At 39.7% G+C, this 20,828-nt stretch overlaps 1 protein-coding gene across 3 annotated transcripts in view; it reads left to right on the plus strand.

Moving 5' to 3' along the window:
* Positions 1-20,828, plus strand: part of rhobtb4 (Rho related BTB domain containing 4) — a 51,327-nt gene that overhangs the window by 22,481 nt on the left and 8,018 nt on the right. For 2 of the 3 annotated variants that reach the window (XM_038269807.1, XM_038269808.1), the window contains exons 3-6: positions 13,714-13,915; positions 14,713-14,816; positions 19,159-19,344; positions 19,515-20,334. In XM_038269807.1, the coding sequence (XP_038125735.1) occupies positions 13,724-13,915; positions 14,713-14,816; positions 19,159-19,344; positions 19,515-20,334 (1,302 nt within the window). In that variant the 5' untranslated portion in view covers positions 13,714-13,723. Of the gene's footprint in view, positions 1-3,919; positions 3,949-13,713; positions 13,916-14,712; positions 14,817-19,158; positions 19,345-19,514; positions 20,335-20,828 lie in introns of those variants that run through there. The other variant, XM_038269806.1, reaches the window with a different exon arrangement.

Below are 20,828 nucleotides of genomic sequence, written 5' to 3' on the forward strand. Positions count from 1 at the left end.
CTTTTTCATTAGAAAAAAAAGCCTTATAACCTCTAAGATTTATGTCGTTTTCACAGAAAACCTTAATTAGGTCTTATGCCCGACGTTTGAAACATCTTATTTCACCAGCATCTGAACGTAGCAAAAATTCACTCAAACATTAGTGATCTGTATTTAATTCTGTATTTTCTTTGAATAAACAAAATAAAGTTTGGATTCTTTCAGTTAAAGGGCAGTTTTCGTAGCAGTACTGCTTCCTCTCCCAACATCAACACACTCTTGTTTGTTGTTGAAGTAGTTCTGCCAAAAAGAGACCACAGCTTATTCACCTAACTTCAGTCTCATCCCAGTGTAGGATCTATGGGAGCACATGTCCCACTAAGTCCATAAAAGAGCGATAAAACCAGTGGGAAAAAGAAGCAGCCCTTTTTGTTCTACTGTAGCTGAAAAGGCCAGACATCACCTCAGACTGCGCGGCTCGAAGGTTCTCACAGAAGTTCTGCTTTCCAACAAAGGGGCTCCCTCTCCACGGCTTTAAGCCCTCTCAGTGCCAGTGGTGCTGAACCCCTGCTTTCTACCAGCATTCCTGCCCATCTTTCACGCTGTTCTTTTCTGACCATGCCAGCTAGGTCAGGGGGCAGTATTTTCTCAGGGCCACAAGACAGAACTGGACAAGAAGATTAGAAAATAAAAATGCCTGGCAGCAGATTTAGGCTCACCTCCAATTGTACAAATTGTGTGTTGTACAGCGACATTTGACGCAGCAGGGATGCTGTAAATTAAACAAAGAGGTCATGTAAATAAATAGATACGTTTTTGTTGTGCTATAAGCACATCTAATCTACTCTAGGATATACCGGTTTCTGCCAGTAGATGGCTGTCTTCAGTTTTGCTCAGATATTTGAATAGGGTTAAGAGAACACTATACAGATGCAACCACTAATTATTACAATACAATAAAACTACACATCTATTTGGTCTATTCTAAATGTAATGTAGCTCAGTTGTATAAGTAGAAACGAGAAAATAGTTCAGCCAAATTTCATTTTGATGATTGTCCTACTCCCTTTTTAGGCTTAAACTGGGTCAGTTAGAGCGTCCACGGCCTGTGCAAGGGAGGACGTGAGTGTTCTGCTAATTACAAACAGTCTGTTTAATGGTATTCAGAGAAAACGGGACAGACAAAGGAAAGTTTTGTGGATAAAATGCTATCTGCTCTTTGCAATGTGATTGGCTGCTGCATCCTGTTTTCATGGAAAACCTTGAAATGGCTTTCAGAGTCATCACACAATGATGTATCTAGGACAAGGGCTACAATTGAGGCATTTCTTTATATTAAGACAAAGGAATTTGACTTTTTTTTTTTAATTCAAGGTCTCAGATTGTGGTTGAAAAGTGGAGCAGCATAGAAACCTAGCTAATTTCCAGTTCGGTGTGATGTCCCCGCAATCAGTGAGGTTTTGTGGCGCCGTGTCATCTGCTGGTGTTGGTTCACAGAGCTTTATAAACTGCATAGTCAGAGTAACAATCCAACTGGAACTTTTGGATCATATAATGCTTCCATTTGCTATATGGATTTATTAAGATTCTAGTTATATTTTCTAGCAGGGCAGAGCACCTGGACAGAACTGAAAATCAATAGTTGGATTAGCCAGTAAAGTTATCCAACCCACAGCATGTAAAAAACAAAAACTGGGGAGTATTGTCAAAAGAAAAGTGGGGGAAACCAGACTTAACGGTGCTGAATGGCAACATTAAAGCAAGGTGTGGTTCCCTAACAGCTCAGTATAGCCAGAGGCTGATCACCTACAAGCTGTAATGTAATTCATACAGAAGGATCTGGTACTGAGCCCCTGTACACTATGAATTACAATGTTAAGATTAGCATCTGGAAGGTACTGCTGTATTAGAACTTTTTTTTTGTCTTTATGATTTTTTTTTTTTTTTTTTGGAGAAACTGAGTTGCATGATTTTTTTTAGCTGAAAGGCATTTAGTATGATTGGAAATAAATGCTGGAATTTTACCACTGTGTGGTGAATCTATATAAAATATATGTTGCACATTTTTTATGGAATTACTGGCACACAAACTTTAAATTATATTTTGATGAAAGCACTATTACATACATATAGAAAGTCATTGAACTGCACCTGCAATTTAGAATATTGTAGTTTGGTCCAATCCAGAACAATGACAAGTCTACGTACAGACAAGAGGTGAGCTTAAATGATGAATGACAGTGGAGATAGTGGTAGACTATTGTAGAATACCCCCCCCTCTTCCTCCCCTCATCCTCCGCAACTCTGCTTAAATTCACCTCTAGTTTATCGAAACAACCTTTCACATGACATGACCTAGCAAAAACTGTACTTCCTGTATTTCTCAAGAAATAAACCCTTCCAGTAGCTGCTGTTCAACTTCAACACTGCCATCAGTCAGTCTGTGAGATTGCAATGAAGAATTAGTTCAGCAGCGATGTTTACTCCATCCAGAACTTGTACTGCTCTAAAAACAGGGACACCTCTATCATCTCTGCAGAAAACACACTTCCTCCACATTAACTCTTTACATGTTTATATTAAGGTTGATGTTACAGACCAGTATTTGCAAAAAAAACACCTGCAACTGAGGAGAGAGGGTGTCTTTCCCAGGCTCTTTAGTAAACAGTGTCGCCAGAGTGTACAGATGAATACAGTTTTCCATTAAATGAAGCTCCTCTTCCTGTTTTCTAAAAACTCTGTACAGTATATATCCTTATTGAAAATTAAAACATTAATTTTCATGTCCCTTCTCACATGTTTATAAATGAATGTTGTCACTCAGTGCAAAGTGTCATCACAGGTCAATTTGCTTTACAAACCTGGTTAACAAAGCTGATTCTTAGCAAACAAGATTACAAGCATTTGTTTGGGAAGATGTGTCACTTCTGTCAATATGTTTTTTTGTGAATTGTCATTTGTAATTGGATTTATCAGCATATACTTGGGATTAAATCAGAATGTATGAAGAATATTTTGAATCTCTCCCTTATTTTGATTAATTTTGTCATTTTAGTGCCTGAGAAGATCTTTCTAGTGCACTAATCTGCATAAATTAACTGAATTAAATCGGATAAACTGAAGCATCAGGAGTCTACAAAGGTCTTTTTAAATCACAATAAAATTAAAGTACAAATTCATTTTTATATAAGATGCAAGGCAAGGCGGGCAAATTTATTTGTATAGCACAATTCAGTACAAAGACAATGCAAAGTGCTTTACATGATTAAAATATAGGAAAATGAAACAGAATGCAAGTAGGACAAAAATAAAATAAAAAATGCAGAAACAAAAAGAATATTAAAAACAGTTGGACTAAAGAAAATAAAAAAGTTGATCTAATTATGTTTCAGTACAGCTGTAAACAATGTTTTTTGAGTCAACTAGAATGAAGTTTGGCTTATTTAATCTTTATACGCCTGAGTTGCTTTTAAATGGCTTACTTTTGGATTGTGTTTAAGATTGATGCTTCGTTTCCTACCGAACGTGAACGCCTCACGGGATGAGTTTGGTGTCTGGGCGGTGACGTAGCGCCGTGGAGGCGTGTCTCTTGTGAAATCAGCTGGGGCAACAACAACACAAAAGGGGGAGGGCAGCGGGGCTCAGACGATAGAAATCAGTCGACAAGTTGCGCCCATATGTCTCTCAGAAAGAAACAAATCAGCAGATCAGATTTACGGCAGACTTTCGGTACTTGCTGAGCTCAGGGAGACACTAAAAGAAAGAAAAAAGAAGGTAGCAGAACGGAAGAAGAGGAGGAGAGGGAGGATGTTTCAGGGCAGAGGTCCTATCCGCAGCTTTCTGTGCTCCTTGTCGAAGAACGGAATCAACGCGGTTGTCTGTTAGTTCTCAGCGCGTTTCTGTCCGGTTTTCTGACCGGCTGAACCCCCAGCAGACTGGCATGTGGGTCAACTCCGGAACCGTCGGAAGGTAGGGACCACACCTCCTGCAGCCAAACCGAGTCACATGCCCCTCTTTCCACCCTCTTTGTGCACAAAGCAGCCCCCTAACAAGGTTTCCACCCTAAATGTGTTAAATAGCGTTTTCCTTTTTGCCATTTTCATGGTATTTAAATGCATATAGTCGCAAAAAAATCCGTTTGCAATTGAACTGCAGGTGGTTTCCCTAATGTAATTATATGTTGAGGAAATATTGTTATTTCTTGGATGCCACAGCGACCCTTAGATTCTCATCCAGTGTCATTGAGAAGCGGATGGGCTTGGCTCATTACGCAAGACTCCTCACCGCATCACTTGGGATGGAGAGGCTGCTGCACCTGCTTCGTGCTGCATCTGAAGGCTGGGTGATTCAGCATGTGGAAGGATAACAATAGGTTGCCTGTTTTATCGAGTCACTTAAAGAAATGAATGGGCCAGGTGGTTATGAATGGGCAGCACATCTTTTTCATTGATAACTGTAATCATCCAACAGCAGACTATTTACTGAAACCATGCAGATCACAATTAGCACAATAGATAAAAGGGCTAAAATCCTGCAAGATGCACCCATTATTTGCAGAATGCACTCACATTTGCATGCTGTAATGATGATCCTTGGGCTATGACGCCATCAGTGATATTATGTTACGCAGGTAGCGGTGTGGCTGCTGAAGAAGCCTCTCACTTCCACCTGGACATAAATTAATAATGTTCTCGGTGAGGCGTGCTTCTATGGCCTTTTTATTAATCTCCATTCAGAAGCGCATGAATCATATTTTGAGTTCTGAAGTTGCATAAAGATTTGGCAGAAACGGATTATTGCACAATGCTCGTCGTTTAGCCAATTGGGACCAATCTTTTCCCTTTGAAAACTGGTGGGACTCAGTGTTATCATTGGATCATCTAATTTTGTGCAACAGTCAGTTTCTATTCTTTTGTTTTTTCTTCATGCAACTGCAATTCTGGTCAACCCAGCATCCTAATTGTGTGTGCACGCACATATTTGGGAAAATGGTGCAATTCTTGGCCGTTATATCAGAACTCCACGTAATTATTTAAAAGATCGTATCCATGATTAAATGAACTGCCTGGTAGTGTTGTAACAGAGCTACCTATTGTTCTGATTAGGCATTAAGCTTTGACTGTGTCAACAGTTTTAAGGTAACAATGTGCTCCACTCACAAGCCCACATGGAAGAGTGAGCCTGCATTACATGGCTGGCTTGAATGTTGTGACCCTTGAATCAAGCTGCCGTGGCAGACACACGGGGGTAATAGAGCTTCAAATAGTGCACATGCTTTTATATGTCTATCTTTTCCTGCTTTGAAAACAAAAAGTTAATGATCAGGGTCCTCTTTGCTTTTTATGTGTTACTGCTGACACTATATTCTTGCAGATTCACAGTTTCCACCAGGTTCTCAGTTTTACTTTTTCATGTTTTGTCACATTGTAAGTACAGATCTTATCCATTTGTTTCATGTTGTAGACCAACACAATTAGTGCCATATTATCAAGTGTATTAAAAGGTATGCATGTTACTTTTCTTCCACTTTTATAAATGAAAATCTGAAATAAGCGGTGTGCACTGGTAATCAACCCCTTTGGCTTTTATATACCTAAAGAAAAGGCGGGACACCCCAATCCATAAAGTGCTAAATACTGCATGTGGTATATATATATATATATATATATATATATATATATATATATATATATATATATATATATATATATATATATTCCTAATGTTAAAAAAAGAGATTTTTCTTTAAAAACAACTCAGTTGGACACCTCCAACATTAATTATTTTATGGTTTGCAAAAACTGGGTGCAAAAATAAGAGATGTCTACAGAAAAAAAAAAACTCTTGGACATTCAAGTGTGGAACAGAAGGGTTGTAAACAGATATAGCACGATAAATGAGAGGAAAGAGTAGGTGGAAAAAATGGACAAGGAAAGGGGAGGATGAGCAGAAGGAGGAGGAAGAAAATGAGAGCACCAAGAGGAGTCTGCCTGTGTTTACAAAGCAAATAACATTCTTTTTTTTCTCTAGATCAAACTAATATCCAACTCTTCTAAATAAGAAAAAAAAAATTATTCAAAATCATCTAGATGTGCAGATAACACTGTCTGCCTCTGGCTGGTCATTATTACCGATACCATCTGTATAGTGGGTCAGACAAGTACATGCAGGCATTTGTGTACATGTCTGTGTGAGTCTGAGGTCTACTGTCAGCCATCCAGGGAGGGATGCTGCAGCTATGAAGCTACAAACCAGGTTATGTAACCAGTCTGTGCCAGCTGTGCCTGTGGCAGTCAGGATCTCAAACATCCACACACACACTGTCACACCTAACTGTTTGAGCAAAGGTTTGCGGGGAAAGATAAGAACTTTAATTATGGAATGTATATTTGTTAAAAAAAAAAAATAGTATTGCACCATAACACATTGTTTCCGCCTTTAGTTTACTTCACCTTTGATTCTGTAGTCAAGCCAGTACTGCAAAGTGGTCCATGCATCAAAAGAGTGTTTGATGTTTGGGTGACAGGGAAAAAGACTGGTGCGATCTTTAGCGCCAAGAAAGTAGACAGAAAAGCTGCGAAAGGGAGGCATGCAAGGTTTAGGATGAGTGGCCGCTGACAGTAGATCACTGAAGTTGTTACATAACAGAGAGACAGAGGAAGGGTAGGTTGGGACGGCGTGGGAGTTTTTTTTTTTTTTGCTACATGTCGCTTCTTGGGTACAATTGAAAAAAAGTCTGAGCTCACAAATAGGCAATGGGATGCAAAGGTTGAACCCAAAAAACAAATATTGGAGGAAAAGATTAATACACTGGAGTGATGTAAAGAAATGAGCTGGAGCCTTATGTGGAATTACGGTTAAGTAGCTTCAGCTGGGAAGGTGTCAACAACTAAGAATTAACTGTGCAAAAACTGAAACCAGAGGTTGGGATTATGAAAGACTTTTAACCATCTGACAATTCCTATCTGGCCTTGAAATAAATTTGCAATGAGACACACTTTGGGCACATTGGATTTCTTTGCTGCTTTCCCTCTGAGTTTGCAAGAAAATCTGTAAGAGAAGAGTGAAATCTATGAGATGACAGAGTAAACGCAATGCCTTTGTTTGTGTTATACAATCATGTCCCTCTATTGTCATTTTCAAACATTTTACTGTTACACCTCTTTGTCCTTGACGCCTCGTTTTACTGTCTTAGTTAGAGCGAGCCAACAGATAAAGTCTAGACGCCTGTGAAAGGCTTGTTAACTGAAAATGAAACCTGATCTGTCCAGCTTCTCTTTCTGCTGCACTGCTCCCTTAACATTGCCTTTTGGTCTCTGCTCATGTACCGCTCATGCATAAAAAAAAGTAAAGTATGAGCAGGCATGAGAATTAAATGAGTGAAGAACTATTGTGCAAATCTGCATTGTCTTGCAAAAGCATTCATAACCCATAACTTATCAATGGTTCATCACAACCAACAGTTTTGATGTATATTATTGGTATTTTATATCGTACACTAATGCAAAAACGTACATAATTTTGATGATCAAGGAAAATGATGCATGATTTTCTATTTCTTTTACAAAATTGAACCCTAAAAAGATTGACTTTATATGTATAAACATCTAGAACTCACTTTCTTAACTATTCTTCTCTGTAGAATAACTCAAGATGAACCAGACTAGATGTATAGTCTCTCTAAATATCAATTATATTACATAAATTCTCAATTTGTTTTGGCCTGTGCTTTGAATTGGCTGCCAACTAATCAGCATTCTATCTAAATCATTCTATTGTATGATTAGGGTCAGGATCTCAGTAGAACAGGAACATCCAGCTATTAACTTGCGTGTTTTGCAACTTCTAACAAGTTTTCTATAATTATTACCGTTATTTGAACTCCTTCCATCTTCCAATCAAATCTGACCAGTTCTCTTGTATCTGCTGAAGAAAAGCATCCTCGCAGCATGATGCTTCCACCGCCATGTGTTACCATGTTAAGAATATCTTGCTGGGGTTGGTGATATGCATGGTTAGCTTTCTGCCACATACCAAATTTGCATTAAAACCAAACAGTTTTATTTAGACTTTTGGTGAGTTCTGAAGGCAATTGGTTTCACTGGATTTAATTTAGGTAATACGTCCAAGGCTGGGTAATTAATTGCAATTGCGATTTAACAAAACACAATTTTCATATCACAGAGGAACTCAGTTTTGGTCATATTACATTTAACCGAAGTAACACACAGACTTTCTCACTCCAGTCCTGTAGGTGGTGTTAAAACACTTAAAGCTACAGTGTGTAATAATTACAGGGATATACAGTCAGAAATGTAATATATTATACATAACTATGTTATTTATCATCATCTACGAGCTCAGCCTCTTAACCTTAATATTTGCGTTGCCTTAGAATTCGTTATTTATAATTACATAGGAGCGGGTCTCGCAGCCATGGAGGCAGACATCTTTGCGCTATGGCAGTGCAGAGCCAACAAACTAGCGATTGCGAGATCGCCCATTACGCTCGAAAGTAACTACGGCAAGTTGAGAGAGATGAACTGAAATCTATACCCTACACAGACTAATGAAATACTATCTGTAAAATTATCTATGAAAACAAACCTCATCACTTGAGAAGGTAGGTGATGCGGACGTCGTGGAAGACATTTTGTCCCGTAACGCTCGCCGTACTGTATGGGGGAGAAGCAGTGGGGGGGGGGATGTTCATGTTGCTGCGGTCTGCAGTCTGGACGTTAGATGTCGCTGAAAATTACACACTGTAGCTTTAAAGCTGGTTTTCTGCCCCAAAGAAGGGTAGAAAGAGTTGCAGTTCACACAAAGATTAATGCTTGCAAACTTTTCAACACAACAGTGGCAGTAAAGTCCTTGGACGATGGACAAAAGCATATTTTCAAGGTCATGAAAACAATAAAATTCGGAAGAGAAATTTCTACATACTTATCGTTGGTGTAAAGTAACATCTTTATAAAATCCCAGTTAAAATATTAGTTAAAAAAAAAAAGATTTTTCACAAAATCTCCTGCCGCGTTTTGTGAATAATTATCATACAATTACCCAATTGCAAATCCTTAAATAGTTTAAAGTGCCCTGCAATGGACTGGTGACCTGTCTAGGGTTTACCCCGCCTCTCACCCATAGGCACCAGCACCACTTGTGACCCCAACTTAGACCTAGCGTGACAGAAGATGGATGGATGGATGGATGGATGGATGGATGGATGGATGGATGGATGGATGGATGGATGGATGGATGGGATATATGCCTAGGAAACCAAGGAGCTGGCTGAAGTTCGAGGACTACTGGAGTTGGGCATATAGCCCATTGGGCCTGAACTATGAGCTTTTACTTTTATGTGGTAACTGATGCTTAGCTGTGACATCCCCACACTGCCAGCGCTGCCACCTTCTGGTAACATCACTGCACTGATAACCCTAGGCTCATTACCACACTTGAGCACATGCATCTCTTGTATGTTAGTGTTGACTTCCAGACTCAAAATGGGTGACAAAGGATTATAGACTGCACTCTTTATTTGACTTCTCTACTTTTCTCCATTTATTTCTCTACATGAGGGAATTAAAACTTTCATGGAAGAGACACATTAGATTGAAAAGCTGGGATTTGTTCCCTTGTGCTGCCTTGGTTATTGCCAGTCCTGCGCTTTTGATCCCCTTTGGCATGACTTAATTATATCTATTGTCAAACAGGAAGAACTGGGATTTAAGCAAAGTAAACATTCTCTTGCCTGGGGTCTTTCAGCGCTGGTATCATTTTCTCACCACTATGATGTGTCCTTTCAAACAGGTGAATAACACAGAGCATCATTTGAACAACTGTTGCTTTCATAACTTGTAGTTCTTGTCATATTTTCTCATAACACAAAGATGAGTGCTGCATTGGCACCTGCCTTCAACATTTGTCTTACTGCTGTTCGATAACTGCAAGGCTGCGCTACTTTTATTGCATCTCCTGTCTCCCAGTAGTACGTGCCTCTAAATGTGTCACAGCCACACAGGTGGCAAAGGGAAAGGGATATTTATAACTCCCAAAGTCATAGTCGGGCAACGTGCTGGGAAAAAAAAAGCACCTTTTGTTAACTCTTTCTCTTCTTTACCAGATAGATAGGTATCATACACTATATTGCCAAAAGTATTTGCTCACCCATCCAAATTATTGGAATCAGGTGTTCCAATCACTTCCATGGCCACAGGTGTATAAATTCAAGCACCTAGGCATGCAGACTGTTTTTACAAACATTTGTGAAAGAATGGGTCGCTCTCAGGAGCTCAGTGAATTCCAGCGTGGAACTGTGATAGGATGCCACCTGTGCAACAAATCCAGTCGTGAAATTTCCTCGCTCCTAAATATTCCACAGTCAACTGTCAGCTGTATTATAAGAAAATGGAAGTGTTTGGGAACGACAGCAACTCAGCCACGAAGTGGTAGGCCACGTAAACTGACGGAGCGGGGTCAGCGGATGCTGACGCGCATAGTGCGAAGAGGTCGCCAACTTTCTGCAGAGTCAATCACTACAGACCTCCAAACTTCATGTGGCCTTCAGATTAGCTCAAGAACAGTGCGCAGAGAGCTTCATGGAATGGGTTTCCATGGTCGAGCAGCTGCATCCAAGCCATACATCACCAAGTGCAATGCAAAGCGTCGGATGCGGTGGTGTAAAGCACGCCGCCACTGGACTCTAGAGCAGTGGAGACGCGTTCTCTGGAGTGACGAATCGCGCTTCTCCATCTGGCAATCTGATGGACGGGTCTGGGTTTGGCGGTTGCCAGGAGAACGGTACTTGTCTGACTGCATTGTGCCAAGTGTAAAGTTTGTTGGAGGGGGGATTATGGTGTGGGGTTGTTTTTCAGGAGCTGGGCTTGGCCCCTTAGTTCCAGTGAAAGGAACTCTGAATGCTTCAGCATCCCAAGACATTTTGGACAATTCCATGCTCCCAACTTTGTGGGAACAGTTTGGAGCTGGCCCCTTCCTCTTCCAACATGACTGTGCACCAGTGCACAAAGCAAGGTCCATAAAGACATGGATGACAGAGTCTGGTGTGGATGAACTTGACTGGCCTGCACAGAGTCCTGACCTCAACCCGATAGAACACCTTTGGGATGAATTAGAGCGGAGACTGAGAGCCAGGCCTTCTCGTCCAACATCAGTGTGCAACCTCACAAATGCGCTTCTGGAAGAATGGTCAAAAATTCCCATAAACACACTCCTAAACCTTGTGGACAGCCTTCCCAGAAGAGTTGAAGCTGTTCTAGCTGCAAAGGGTGGACCGACGTCATATTGAACCCTATGGATTAGGAACGGGATGTCACTTAAGCTCATATGTGAGTCAAGGCAGGTGAGCAAATACTTTTGGCAATATAGTGTATCTTAACATCCAGGGTTAGGTTATTTGACTTGCTTTAGAGGGAAATCTATAAACACAAATATGTCTCAACTTTTGATGAAAAAGGTGTTTCAGTAGAATGAAACACTGTGTTTTGCAGATTGAATGGAGGTTCTAAACATACAAAAAAAAAAAACTAGGTTATGACTGGATAACAGGATGCATGGTTTACATATCCGATGAATAATGCTCATTTTTAGCTACTAGTGTCTGTCACTCCTGGACCGGGTTCAGGCTTTGTGCTGGCGTTCCACGTCAATGGAATAACTAGTGAAGTCCTTTATGAATGTTTTAGTTGCTCTATTTATGGGGTCCCGCTGTGGCTCTTGGAGCGAGTTTGGAACGACGGATGGGCTGACTAGATGATTGCAGACTTTGAACACGTCTGGGGTGATTTTTTTTTTTTTTTTTCTTGTGCAGCCTTTTTTATTGTCAGGAAATCTTCAAATGGGCAGCATTAGAGAGTATTTGCACATGTCAGAAATGTTTGTAAGCTGTTTAATGATAAGTGGATTTTGATAAGCTTTTTACAGCGTTTGTGCAGTTTAAAAGAGGAAGTCGGTTAGGCTGTGCTTCTTCCACCTTGGACTGAGGTTAAGCTACAAGGTGCTCAATCATGCATTCATTATATAAGTTTTCCTTTAACCCTTGAGAAGACGAATACCCGGACGCAACAAAGTTTTGGAAAGTGTAAAGGAAAACGACAAACATAACTTTAAGGTGTGCATAAATTTATTTTATGGATTTATCACATTTTTTTTAGTTTTTGTAAAATCTTTATTATTTTTTTTTCAACAGCTCAGTGATATCCATTCTTCTGTCTTCTCATTACTGCCAAACTAGCTCACTGTATAAAACTAGTAGCTGCTGGTATGCTTTATTTTCATTGATTGGTGTAAAACATGATCTTCTTAAAGGGATGTTTTACAGATGGAATTTCGTTGTCCTTTAAATTTAGGTAAACGCCCGAAAGAGATGTTGATATGTAAATTAGTTTTTAAAAATAACATCTTTCATTTGTCATCTGCTATTATGAAATTCTAGGGAGAAAGAAAATCCAAAAAACTATTAATTTTAAAGCCATATTAGAACAATTTTTGCATTTCACATTGTAGGATTAGACAAACTGCATTTTGAAAAGATAAATGTACTTCTAAATTTTAATAGTCTAAATCATAAAAAAGGTTATTATATTATATAAAGTACTTAGTAGCTTCGATAAGATAGAAAATATATTTAATGAGTTCTTCAGCCCTATTATGCAGATGCTAGAGATTCACATTGATCTAAATACAGTAGACTTTCAATGATGTGGGAGGAATAGAAAAAAAAAACTTTTACTTTGTAAAATTTGTGCATATATATATGCATAAGATATAAATGCATATATATCAAATATATATGAAGTTTCTGCATATATATTTGATAACTATATTGGATCTAACAATATAACTGCATAATTAAAATTTCTACTCAAGTATTTTTATGTAGTTGGACTATTCACTGTTTCCTCACACTCTCATAAACTTCCTATCTGTTCCTACCTGGTGAACTGTATTATATGTAGCTAAAACTAATGAACAACTGTTAAAACTACTGTTATGTCACCTGTTTTATAGTAAGGTGGCCAGCTGTCCCCTCTCCTTTCAGCCATCATAAACAACCTCAGGTGCGAGCTGAACTAGATGATCCTCATACATCCTAATCATAACCAAAGTAAACATATTGTTTAAACTATATAACTTTAAATAAATTTTCAAAGCTGTAAAAAAACTTTAGATGGAAAACAAAACCAAAGCTAACAAAGCTATTCCCCGTCACAACTGATGGACACAACCTATAGTTTGTGAGGTAGTTAGATGGTTTCTTTTTTTTTTTTTTTACATTTTGCTTAGACTAATGTGAAAATGCTCATGGGTGTATTAAAAGGGTGGCAGACTGGGTAAAGATGGCACAAGGGAAGCTGAGGATAGTGACCTCCAGGGAAGTCTCTCTTTGTTCATCCTTCTCTTTCTCCCTTTGTGCTGATACAGAAATAGCTCTGCAGTCTCTATTGCTCACCCTGTGACTGGGAACCATGTGTTCTGTTGTGGCGTTTGACAGAGGTCTCTGTGCTCTGGACAATGCAGCATTGGGTGCTTTGATCCAATGCTTTCTATTGGTTGGGACTTTGATGAGAATTACTGCTCCCGGTGCTCCTGGCTGTCAAATAAGAAAATGATTTGTCATTCCAGCTGTAGGGATTTCTAAAACTTTCCATTTTTATTAATATTGGATTAACCTGTTCTCTTCTTTTTTATTTTGCTCTTGTGTCTCATGTTCTCCAGGGCCCTCTCCATGGATATTGACACAGACTATGAGCGGCCCAATGTGGAAACCATTAAGTGTGTGGTGGTGGGGGACAATGCAGTAGGTAAAACCAGGCTAATCTGTGCCCGGGCCTGCAATGCCACGCTCACACAGTATCAGCTGCTTGCCACCCACGTGCCAACCGTTTGGGCTATCGACCAGTATCGAGTATGCCAGGAGGTGGGCACACACACACACACCCTCACACATGCACACCTTGTATACATTTCCATTGACTTCTGTTCATTTTCTACCCTTTCTACAGCCTAACCATGACACTTACCCAAAACCTAACCATTACTGATACATACCTCAGCCTAACCTTGACCTAAACCTAAATCACACCTTACCCCTAAATCTAAGCTATCAAAGTGAGGACCAGTAAAATGTCATGGCATAAATGTCCTCATTTTACAAGTAAAATGAGCCAAAAATCTCCTCACTTTGCAGTGAGTTAAAGTAAACACACACCCAAGTAAAGACTTATTTTTGCTGTATGTAGTAAGGACCATGTGTCAACTTCCATTGACTTTTAGTCATTTTCAACCCTTTCTTAACCCGAATGCTGACAGTAACCCTAAGCCTAACCAGCACCAGTTTATACCCCACCCTAGCTCAGAACACTATTTGATTCACTAATTATAGTTTGACCAGGAAAATGTCCTCGCTTTACAACAACGTGACCTGCCTCTGCTGATAACATAAGAAAAAATGGTTCTCAATCAGGCCGGAAACAGGAAAACACGCAGGCAGACAGGAAGGAAGGAAAAGAAGTCTTAGATAGACAAAACCTTCCTATGACTAATTCTGTTATTCTGTCAGTTAAAATATTTCATATAAAAAGCCTCTGTACATCATCTATTCTGTACCTTGTTTCTTTTTAAATCGTATTCCTTTAATCCCACTAAAATTCAAATCTTGCAAATAAATGAAAAAAAAACTTCTCCTATTTTTTTCTGATATTTCTCCACATATAGGTACTGGAGAGATCTCGGGATGTGGTGGATGAGGTCAGTGTGTCCCTGAGGCTTTGGGACACATTTGGAGATCATCACAAAGACAGGCGATTTGCCTACGGCAGGTGAGCGTGCATATAAGCCCTAGGCTTGAGGCTGTGCACAAGCCTGAAATTAGTTACTGAGCCTAAAATGTAACTGATGGTAGAAATCAAGGTTTGTTACCTAAGATGGTTTTAATGTAGCTCGGAGCTTAGTCTCCAGTTATTTTATCAGACTGACTATTAGAGGTAAACATATATTAGACTTGTTTTGGAAGTTTAAGTTTGTCCCATGAGGAATAATAATAAAAAAAACAAAAGCAAATCAAATCTGAACATCAACGAATGGGGTTAGTAATTTAGTTCCAAAAGAGGATTGAAACTATATGAGGGATGAACACTTTTATGTCAAACCTCTTTCAAACTGTTAAATTCTTCCTCCATAAGAGATGAAAGGATGATCCCTGTATCCTCCTGTTATACCTTCTCTCATCAAAACTGCCTTATTGACTTTAAATACAAAATCTTCTTTTGTTTGAAAATAATCAGTAAATTGCAGATATGAGAGCAAAGTTGCAAGATTTTACTGACCTTACCTCGAAATATACTAGAATTACATGGCAAATAGATGATGCATCCTGCCCACCTTTTAGGTTTATTTCATCGTAGACTGTTAATAAAAAGCTGGCTCCCTTTTTAAGAGGCATTTTGGTATTCCTTTTAAGATGTTTTATTCTTGTGTACAATAAGATTATGAATTTTCTCAGTAATCAGTACAGAAACATTTTGTGCTCATTGGACTGCGAATCCTGTAAGATGTGTCAAAGTGGTTTGGAGGGAGTTTGCATAAGGTGTCACCTTGTTCCCTTTTACATGGAGGCTTTGTACGTGACAGAATTCATTTATGCATTTGTCAACTGCATGTAGGTTAGTTTGCAGTTCAAGATTCCACCCTTCTCTTGTGTTTACCCATTGTCTGAATATCTCTACATTTGCTTGATGATCTGCTCCTGTTTGCGGGTGTGTGTTTTGTTTGGGTGTGTGCATGTTTGTGTGCACATATATCCACCCTGTGAGTCTGGAGTCAGCTGATTAGAAACACGGTGCCAGCTCAGCTGGTTTTGCCCTGCATGAAAACAACATCAAGTATTCTTTCTTACTCATCATCCGTTTTTTTTTCCAACCTGACTTATACTAGTTTGTCTTAGTCAACATTGCACCCCCTTTTCCTTAATGCTTAAGACTAATTCAGTAGCATGGCTAGCTCCTTTAGCTGCTCTTTGACCCTTCTCACACCTAGATATGGTTTTGTTGACATAAAACTCAGAAGTTCATATCATCACATGCCTTATTAGAAGGAGTTTAGGAAAACAAGAACTGCTAGAAAATAGGTCAAACCAAGTGTTAGATGAGTCAGCGTGTTTGTTTCCTTTTCTGCAAATCATACTGTATATATAATATCTATAAAATGTAATAGATGCATATGTATGTGTGTTTATGTACAGGTGCTGGTCATAAAATTAGAATATCATGAAAAAGTAGATTGATTTCAGTAATTCCATTTAAAAAGTGAAACTTGTATATTATATTCATACATTACATACAAACTCATATATTTCAGATGTTTATTTTGTTTAATTTTGATGATTACAAATGACAACAAATGAAAATCTCAAATTCATCATATCAGAAAATTAGAATATTACTGAAGACCAATAAAAACAAAGGATTTATAGAAATGTTGGCCAACTGAAAAGTATGAACATGAAAAGTATGAGCATGTACAGCACTCAGTATTTAGTTGGGCCTCCTTTGGCCTGTATTACTGCAGCAATGCGGCGTGGCATGGAGTCGATCAGTCTGTGGCACTGCTCAGGTGTTATGATAGCCCAGGTTGCTCTAATAGTGGCTTTTAGCTCTTCTGAATTGTTGGGTCTGGTGTATTGCATCTTCTTCTTCACAATACCCCATAGATTTTCTATGGGGTTAAGGTCAGGAGAGTTTGCTGGCCAATTAAGAACAGGGATACCATGGTCCTTCAACCAGGTACTGGTAGCTTTGGCACTGTGTGCAGGTGCCAAGTCCTGTTGGAAAATGAAATCTGCATCTCCAAAAAGTTGGTCAGCTGCAGGAAGCATGAAGTGCTCTAAAACTTCCTGGTATGTGGCTGCGTTGACCCTGGACCTCAGAAAACACAATGGACCAACACCAGCAGATGACATGGCACCCCAAACCATCACTGACTGTGGAAACTTTACACTGGACTTCAAGCAACGTGGATGAAGTGCCTCTCTTCTTTTCCTCCAGACTCTGGGACCTTGATTTCCAAAGGAAATGCAAAATTTACTTTCATCAGAGAACATGACTTTGGACCACTCACCAGCAGTCCAGTCCTGTTTCTCTTTAGCCCAGGCAAGACGCTTCTGACGCTGTCTGTGGTTCAAGAGTGGCTTGACACAAGGAATGCGACAGCAGAAACCCATGTCTTTCATACGTCTGTGTGTGGTGGTTCTTGAAGCACTCACTCCAGCTGCAGTCCACTCTTTGTGAATCTCCCCCACATTTTTGAAGGGGTTTTGTTTCACAATCCTCTCCAGGGTGCGGTTATCTCTCTTGCTTGTACACTTTTTTCGACCACATCTTTTCCTTCCCTTCGCCTCTCTATTAATGTGCTTGGACACTGAGCTCTGTGAACAGCCAGCCTCTTTAGCGATGACCTTTTGTGTCTTGCCCTCCTTGTGCAAGGTGTCGATGGTCGTCTTTTGGACAACTGTCAAGTCAGCAGTCTTCCCCATGATTGTGTAGCCTATAGAACTAGACTGAAAGACCATTTAAAGGCTTTTGCAGGTGGTTTGAGTTAATTAGCTGATTAGAGTGTGGCACCAGGGGCCATCAATTTTGAACCTTTTCACAATATTCTAATTTTCTGATATGATGAATTTGAGATTTTCATTTGTTGTCATTTGTAATCATCAAAATTAAACAAAATAAACATCTGAAATATATGAGTTTGTATGTAATGTATGAATATAATATACAAGTTTCACTTTTTAAATGGAATTACTGAAATCAATCTACTTTTTCATGATATTCTAATTTTATGACCAGCACCTGTATATATATATATATACACACACGTATACATATGTGTATATGCTGCATATACACCTCTCTGACAAAGCCGAGGACTAGTCCTTTGAAAAAAGTGCTAATGGCACTTTATGTGCGTGCATATGTGTGTGCTGTGATTAAATTCCCTGCTGTTGTATATTATGTCCTTGAGAGCGTTTCAGAGATTATCTTGGTGAAAATAAAGAGGACTTTGAAATTGGAACAGCTAACATATCCCAGCTGATTACGTCTATTCTACAGAGGTGAATGAACTTGGCTATTGAACATCAGGTTCCCTTAATGTATTGGCTCTATCATATTAGTTCACAAAGCCTCTCCAAGAATTTTCCAAGATTGTGAAATAGCACTACATCTAGATTTCTACATTTCTTCAACAGCACAGCATTTGTTGTCTAATTAAACACCTCATAACTTCTAGCATGTAGGTATTTTGCTCAAGGAAATTAGCCATATATAATTGTTACATAATGCTGCTCTAAAGTTCAGTAAATTATTTACCTGACATCCGATAAGTGCCGGATGCCTGGCAGTTGTCAAAAAAGGAAATATAGTCACAGAATTAAATTGCCCCCAAGCTACCCATGATGATAAATAAGGCAACATTTACATAGATTTTTCATTTGCTGCACTTTCTAAAATCTTGCATTGCCCAGTGTTGCAAAAGTTGATAGGTTACTAATATCTTTAGTATTTTCAGCAAAAGTTAATTATCCACCCTAAACAGTACCTAGAAGTAGGAAGACTTGCATCTGCTTGTCAGGGTTAGAGATCTTATGTCAAAAGTTGCAGTCTGCATGCTCAAACACATGTGTGGAATCTGATTGTAAGCGTAAATCCAGAACTATTCTTAGAACACTTTTTTGGCCCTTGTTGCTCTTAAGGTCTTATAAAGATTTATGCACCAGAAAGAAAGAGGCTCAGGCACAACAAATACCTCCCCCCAGCACACACAGACACACACATACCCACACAAACACACACACCTACACTCTCCAAAGCTCTCACATTAGCTCTATCAGGTCTCCCTCTATTCCTTGCAGAAGCCAAACAACCTTCCTCCATAAGCCCTTTTCACCACTTCTAATACAAACTGACATCCTGTTCCATTAGTCAGCAGCAGCTCTTTTTATCCCTTTTCTGTTCTCATACATCCATCAAAGCTCGAATGTCCTCTCTTGACTGTAATTGCATGCTCTCGTCAGAGCCAGTCAGCGTCCCCCGGACCACCTGTGTCTTTTCTGTTATTTTGTTTGTACACAAACCACAGAGTTTTCTCTCTCATTTTCCTCTGTAGGTCTGACGTAGTGGTGCTCTGCTTCTCTCTGGCTAATCCCAACTCCCTGCGCCATGTTCGCACCATGTGGTTTCCGGAGATCAAGCACTTCTGTCCCCGAACACCCATCATCTTGGTCGGCTGCCAGCTGGATCTGCGCTATGCTGACCTGGATGCAGTTAACCGTGCGAGACGGCCGTTAGCAAAGTGAGACCCTTTTCCAATTAAGAATTAACATTTAGACTGAAACAAACCCTGCAACAACTGTCTTTCTGCCCTGCTTGCTTGTAAATTTCATGCTACCTATGATTCTGAGTTTAAAACAGGTTTAAAGGATTCAAATCTGTTTGGTTTAACTTTTCATGTATGTCTCTCAGGCCCATCAAAACAACAGACATCCTTCCTCCAGAGAGAGGCCATGAGGTGGCAAAAGAGCTTGGAATTCCTTACTATGAGACCAGCATTGTAGCCCAATTTGGAGTCAAAGATGTGTTTGACAATGCCATCCGTGCAGCCCTCATTTCCCGTCGACACCTGCAGTTCTGGAAGTCCCATTTGAAAAAGGTCCAGAGACCCCTTCTCCAGGCACCGTTCCTGCCCCCTAGACCACCATGCCCCATCGTGGGTATCCCAGACCCACTGCCAAATGATGGCAAAGACCCTGACGCCCTTTTCTGTCAGCCTCTTTGTGCAGATGTTCTATTCCTTTTGCAAAGTGGCTCTACTCGTGTCTTTGCACACAAGGTCTATCTGGCTACGTCCTGCTCCAAGTTCTACGACCTTTTCACCCTTGATCTTGGTGGCTTGAGTTTTGGGGCAATGGGAGAGGAAGAGAACAGCAAGGAAAACACAGAAAGTGGAGAAGAAGACGAGCAGAGCAGGAGAGGATCCAAAGAGCAAGCTGGGCGTACTAAGAGCCTGGACATTGATAAAGAGGGAGTAGATGGAGGAGTTCGGTGCCTGAATCGACCTGAGCTCCTCCAACAAGGCTCTTTGAGGACTTCACAGAGTGATAATGCACTTCCCTCTCGCGCCCAATATTCAATGGGAGCAATTGGGACAGGCCGAGCCCTTTCTGGATGGGGTAGGGGGTTCCTCAGTGTGTGTTTGGAGCATGTTGATGATCCTATGACTGGACGGCCTCGTCTCATGACTGTGGTTGCCATGGATGAACTGATACAGGAGGAACCGTTTAAGGTATAAGTCTAAAATGACTGTTGTTTAAAGTTCTGTCAAAAAAATTCTCTCTATTTCAGTTTCATGTTTTTATTTTTTAAGTCTTTTTTTTATTCTCGAAATACTTTCACATTATATATATGTCCCAGAACCTTAGTAGTGACTTTGTATCTAAAAAATACAAAGACTAAAATATGCCACTGACCTCCTTTCCCATGTGCCTATGGGGCGTTATTTGTTGCTTTTTTAACCCCTTGAACCCTACGGACCCACCAGCGGTTCCAGCTGCTACGTGACCTCGTAATTTTACCAAACCCCCAGTATTGATGTAAAAAACATATTTGGCACAGTTTGGTGACATTTATGGATAAATGTGCCAAAATGGCCTCTCCGCCTAAGAAATTTCTCACTAATACCATTCTAAAATAAATATGATTAATCTGATTGAGTCCACATTTTGTATATTTTTACACAACATTTAGATTTGAAAGTCTGTACTACTTTTTTGTGCTATA

The sequence above is a fragment of the Cyprinodon tularosa genome, unplaced genomic scaffold (assembly GCF_016077235.1).
Source record: "Cyprinodon tularosa strain WSP-4 unplaced genomic scaffold, ASM1607723v1 ctg74, whole genome shotgun sequence".
NCBI lineage: Eukaryota > Metazoa > Chordata > Actinopteri > Cyprinodontiformes > Cyprinodontidae > Cyprinodon > Cyprinodon tularosa.